This window comes from Gopherus evgoodei, chromosome 1 (genome assembly GCF_007399415.2).
Source record: "Gopherus evgoodei ecotype Sinaloan lineage chromosome 1, rGopEvg1_v1.p, whole genome shotgun sequence".
Taxonomy (NCBI): domain Eukaryota; kingdom Metazoa; phylum Chordata; order Testudines; family Testudinidae; genus Gopherus; species Gopherus evgoodei.
The window spans coordinates 212295043-212301475 of NC_044322.1; the positions used below are offsets into that span (position 1 = coordinate 212295043).

A 6433-nucleotide genomic window follows, 5' to 3' on the forward strand; every position below is an offset into this window, starting at 1 on the left:
AACCTTAACTGCTGAAGAAGAGCTGGCTATGACATGGACATCCAGCAATGATCCCTCCATAATGCCAATATAATAAACTTCAGAGCTAAGGGTGAACCATTCAATAAATAGGTTTGCTGATGATGTTTTTAAAGAAAGTCACACCATTGAACTGGTGGAAGTCACTTAAGCACTTGGATTAGAGTAGGGTGACCAGATGTCCCAATTTTAGAGAGACAGTCCCAATATTTTGGGCTTTGTCTTATATAGGCGCCTATTACCCGGTTTTTCACATTTGCTGTCTGGTCACCCTAATTCAGAGACTGTTGAAGTGATAATCTCACTTTTAACAGCAATAGCTTCTTCTGCTGGTATAGAAGAATATTTCTTCCTTTGGACTAATTCATTCCAAATTGAGAAATTGTTTGGGACCTGAAAAAGCAGGAAAGCTTGTTTTTCTTTTCCAGATTATGAACAAACAGGAAAATGAAGGTGAAATGACTGAGTTAGCTGCAGAAGCCAATATTTTAAGTTTCTCATATTGACCTGGCTGACACAGTCAATTGATTTTGTTTTTTTAAATATTTCATTTAACTATTTTAATTAAAAACAACAAAAACAAACCTGATTTTGAAAAACTTGAATGTTTAACAAAACTCAAAAATTCATATGCTTGTTTTGTTAAACTATTATATGTTTCCTGTTGAATTAAAAAATTCCAGAATACATGTTGTTGTTGTTTTAGTTAAATAAACCAATTTAAATGTCTGTCTAGTGATGTTCTCCTCCTAATAACAGCATGGCAAGAAAATCGAAATATTAATGATTTACCTGTTGAATTGAAGATATTTATGAATCATTGGGAGGTGAACTAATAACCAATCATTCATTTTCTGATATAGCTGTAAAACTAATCTGAAAAGTTTTCAAAATAAAATCACTAAAAATGTATAGCAGGGGTAGGCAACCTATGGCACACATGCCAAAGGCAGCACACGAGCTGATTTTCAGTGGTACTCACATTGCCCAGGTCCTGGCCACCAGTCCAGGGGCTCTGCATTTTAATTTAATTTTAAATGAAGCTTCTGAAACATTTTTTAAAACCTATTTACTTATAATATACAAGTAAACTATTGTTGTATGTAGACTTATAGAAAGAGACCTTCTAAAAATGTTAAAATGTATTACTGGCACGCAAAACCTTAAATTACAGTGAATAAATGAAGACTCGGCACACCACTTCTGAAAGTTGCTGACCCCTCATGCATAGCGTGTACCTTCTAAAAACGAAACCTACATCTATCTCTGAGTTGTGAAGCATATGTATTAAGGCTATAACAACCACGAGAATGCACTTTTATGTAGAAATATGATTAAATCGAATCTTCCTGACTAGTGATTTAATCAGTTTGATTTAAATCAAAACCACATTGACAAATACAAAATAAAGTTAATAATTTGTGGAAAAGAAACAATTTAGACAAGACAACACAGTAACTCGTAAATGCCAGGAAAGCATTGAATTCACTGTTAAGAGAAAGTGAAGTGGCTACTGAAATTACTAAATAGAAACCTTGAGAAAAGCATGAATTTTAGCCTTCTTTCAAAGATGAAATGCGAAGAGACAAGATTGAATCAAATAATGTTGGATAGATATCCAGAGACCCCCTATATGTTTCTCAAATTGGTAACATGCTTCCTCCAATGCAGGACTACTTTCAAAAAAGAATTCTTCCAAATTATAGAGGAGAGATTTAGCTAATGACAAAACCAAAAAGGAATACAGATGCTAAACTATAACAAAATATACCTGTCCAGACAGATTAAAAATATTTGTATAGAACCGTTAAAAACAACATGAAAATCTTTCTTAACTGATTGGATTAAGCACAAGATAAATCAGTAGACGAAGCAGGTTTTGCTGCTGACAGACATTTGACAAATAATTTAGGGAAAGATTTTTTGTATGTTTGATCTCTATAGATATAGAAAGTCTGAACAGATATCAATATGCAATTTTACTAGTATTTTCCTTGATGTCTGTTTAAATCCCCTTTGTAATTTAGCACCAAAAAGGGCTCTGAATTGAAAAGTCATTTGACACTAAAGAAAACAAATGAGGCCTAGGTACCTAAAAAATACATGTAGAAGTGAGACTCTGGATTCAAGAAGAGCAGATTGATCAAAAGGCAACACTAAAATTTGTTACTATGCAACATGTAAGGAATCTGATTCACATGTGCAAAAGCAATATAAAGAGTAATGAACAACACCACCCTGCACACGTCAACTCGAAGCTAGGAACCACTGCAATCTAATGTTATTTGAATTAAGAGATTTCATTTGAGTACACTCACAACCTCAAGAGCAGATCTTTTTCCAATTTATTAACCAAAAGCACAATTCAATATAATGAATAATCTAAGTTCAGGAGAGTTCAAGGATGGGAAAGGTGGAGAAGGAGAAGGACCTCGGAGTATTGGTTGATCACAGGATGACTATGAGCCTCCAATGTGATATGGCCATTAAAAACGCTAATGCAGTTTTAGGATGCATCAGGTGAGATATTTCCAGCAAAGATAAGGAGGCGTTAGTACTGTTATGCAAGGCACTGGTGAGACCTCATCTGGAATACTGTGTGCAGTTCTGAGCTCCCATGTTTAAGAAGGATGAATTCAAACTGGAAAAGGTTCAGAGACGGGCTACTAGGATGATCCGAGGAATGGAATACCTGTCTTATGAAAGGAGACTCAAAGAGGTTGGCTTGTTAGCCTAACCAAAAGAAGGTTGAGGGGGGATATGATCGCTCTTTATAAATATATCAGAGGGATTAATATCAGGGAGGGAGAGGAATTATTTAAGCTTAGTACCAATGTGGACACAAGAACAAATGGATATAAACTGGACACTAGGAAGTTTAGAATTGAAATTAAACAAAGGTTTCTAACCATTGGAAGGCTGTTCCAGAACTTCACCCCTCTAAGGGGAGTAATGGGGGCAAAAGACATACCTGGCTTTAAGACTAAGCTTGATAAGTTTATGGAGGGGATGGTATGATGGGATAGCCTAATTTTGGCAATTAATTTAGCAATTGATCTTTGATTATCAGCAGGTAAGTATGCCCAGTGGTCTGTGATGGGATGTTAGATGGATTGGGATCTGAGTTACTACAGAGAATTCTTTCCTGGGTGCTGGCTGGTGAGTCCTGCCCACATGCTCAGGGTTTAACTGATCGCCATATTTGGGGTCGGGAAGGAATTTTCCTCCAGGGCAGATAGACGAAAAACCAACAGGGCCTCTGCCATTCTCTGCAGCATGGGGCACAGGTCACTTGCTGGAGGATTCTCTGCAGCTTGAGGTCTTCAAACCACAATTTGAGGACTTCAATAACTCAGACATAGGTTAGGGGTTTGTTATAGAACTGGATGGGTGAGATCCTGTGGCCTGCATTGTGCAGGAGGTCAGACTAGATGATCATAATGGTCCTTTCTGACCTTAAAGTCTATCAGTCTATGAAAGCAAAGGTGTTGCACGTCAGAACAGAGCTGCATTTATTCAAATCTGTGGGAAGAAGTTTAGTCCAGAAAGGAGCCAACTCCAATAAGGCTAAGCAGAGGTCTCCAAACTACAGCCCGTGGGCCGGATCCGGCCCAGGGCTTCCATTTGTCCAGCCCTCCAACCAACAGGGGAGTGGCGAACAGGGGAGTAGCCACACCAAGCAGGCAGGGGGAGGGGCCACAGCACAGCTGAGCTGTGCAGAGGGGGTGAGTGCCTCTAGGAGCCAGTGTCCCCCGAAATGGGAGCCAACGTAGGGGAGAGTCATTGCTGCAGCCAAGCAGGTACAGGGAGAAGCAAACAGGCAGGCTGCAGCTGAGTAGGTATGCAAAGAAGGCAGGTGGAGAGGCTGCCAGCAGCAGCTGGGGGAGAGGGGGCACTCAGCTGATCTGTGCAGAAGAGTGAGTGCCCCTGGGAGTCAGTGTCCGCTCAAAAGGGGAGTCAACTTAGGGGAGATTTGCTGCAGTAACCAAGCAGACAAGGACCCCTGCCTTAGAGTAAAAATACAAGCCAGATGCTTAATTACATTCTCGAAATAATGGAAGTAAAGAAGATGGAAATTAATAATTTCATAATGGTTAAATTTTAACTGCAGCACTAACAGAACCAAACAGTATTTGCATGAAACAAATGTGAGTTTTTAGAAATAAAATAAAAAAAAGTGAAATGATTTTTAAATGTATTGACAAATATTGTGTGATTTCATAGTACCTTCAGCGATTAACTTTTATACCTGTTCTAGAATTTAATGCAACCCTGACACAGTAGAGTAGTGTTGTTTTTTAATGATTTTACATATATTTAATTTCTTTCAGAGTTGCTTTGGCCCACGGAGCCCCTTCAAAAATCTAATATGGCCCTCGTCTCAAAGTCTGGAGAACCCTGGGCTAGAGATTGGACAACCAGTCTCTCACAAGCACAGATACTTTTGTTGTTTGGAACATTTAATGCCGCCCACCCCTCCATCAATGGATATAAAGCAAAATCTATTAGCTAATGTCATTTCCAAACTCTTAAACTGAAGAACCAGACAAACAGAAAGTTGTCTAATCCCAAGCATATGATACATACCTATGTCAATTCCTCTCCTAAGAGCTTGTTTATCACCATCTTGATGACCAATTAGATCTTCCACCCAATGAATATAGTTAAGCCTCAAGGGAACAGTAGGAATAAGCCTCTCTAATGGTATATCAATTGTAAGTCCAAAATCTTCTTTCAAGAGAGTGCATGTCAGAGCTCTCACAGCTTCTGGATCCTTGAAATTTAGGCTGCAAGGCATAAAATGCAATTAACAGAAAGAATCCTTGCATTATAATTGGCACCAAGGACCATTATTTAGTTTTATGCATTACAGTAACAATTATCTTGGCAGCATTAATTAAAACTATTGTGAGGATAAAATCATAAGCCATGCATTCAAACCAAGAAATATCTCCTTAAAATTGGATGGTTCTGATGAAAACTTGTTTCTACATATAAAAACAAAATCCATCAAAAATCATTCAGTTTCAGCAACAAAACTCAAGCTGACTACATAGACTGTTTAGGCAGTATTCCTTAGTGTCTCAGAAGGAAAAAGCCCTAAATGCTGGTTCTGGGACAAACCCAAACACAGGTCCTTCTCTGTACCATCTACTGGCTCTACCACAACCATTAGATTATGACCGAATTTATTCCCTCAGTTTGTATTTTAAAAAGGTAAACATCTACAAAAGGAAAATGTTGCAGGTGGAAAGGCAAGCACTCAAAACTGCCAAGATCAAAACATGCCAGATCAACCAGACCTCCATCCCTAGCACAGGGATATTTTGATTAAGACTAATCACATATTGTTTTCCCCACAGGATCCCTGGCTCTTTCAATGCGAAGTATGGACGGTGTTCTCGGGGTGGTGAAGTAATGGAGAGTTTTGTTTTCTTTTTTAATGGCAATATACCTATCTCATAGAACTGGAAGGGACCTTGAAAAGTCATCAAGTCCAGCCCCCTGCCCTCACTAGCAGGCCCAAGCACTGATTTTTGCCCCTGATCCCTAGGTGGCCCCCTCAAGGATTAGAACTCACACCCCTGGGTTTAGCAGGCCAGTGCTCAAACCACTGAGCTATCCCTCCCCCCACTTCAGAGCCACAGGGGTAGCACCTGCCGGTATCGGTACAGCAACCCTACGCCTCAGAGCTACACCGGGGTAGGCCTCCCTCTGTGGCGCGGAGAGGGGTCGGGGGCGTTTCCCAGCGACGCTGGCTAAATGGGGGAAGGGTTGTTGCCAGGAGAGCGACGCTGGAGGCCAAGCCTGGAGGGCGCGCGCCTGGCACGGTGATGCCGGCCCATGGGCCGCTGGCGCACGGCGATGGCAGGAGCGGGGAATCGGGCTCGAACGCCGTGGCACAGACCCAGCCCTCCCCCATGTGCTCGCGCCGCCGCGGGGCTCTGTACAACGGCGGCGGACAATCCCAGTCCCCAGCCGGCCGCGACCCGTCAGAGCCCCTCGGTGCCGGGGACCCACCTGGCCCGGCCGGAGAGGCTGGTCTGCACGTGCTGGCGGAAGGCCGGGTACCGGGACGCCAAGTAGGCGAAGTCCGGCGGCTTGTCCCGGTAGCGGTTTCTCGCGTGCATGGACTTGTTCAGCGCCATGGCGGGAGAGGGGGCGGGGCGGGGCGTCACGCGCGCAAACCGGGCCGCGGCCCCGCAGCCGCTCTCGGAACCAGCCAGGCGCGCGCTGCGAGGGGAGCGAGCCTCCCTCCCCCTCGCACGGGCCTCTCTAACTGCACATGCGCCTCCTCCCACCCTGCATTGCGGGCAGCCCGCGCAGCCCATTAGCTGGGAGCCATGAGGCGCGTCTCCGAATCCCTCCCCCCAGTCGCAGCCTCGCCCCCTGGGGCCGCCCCCTGCTGGGAGCG

General features: G+C 43.0%; 1 protein-coding gene across 1 annotated transcript in view; it reads right to left on the reverse strand.

Moving 5' to 3' along the window:
• Positions 1–6229, reverse strand: part of METTL16 (methyltransferase like 16) — a 44242-nt gene extending 38013 nt beyond the window's left edge. The window contains 2 exon segments of the mRNA XM_030534437.1: positions 4606–4805; positions 6040–6229. Of these exon segments, the coding sequence (XP_030390297.1) occupies positions 4606–4805; positions 6040–6167 (328 nt within the window). The 5' untranslated portion in view covers positions 6168–6229.
• Positions 6230–6433: the final 204 nt, after the last annotated feature.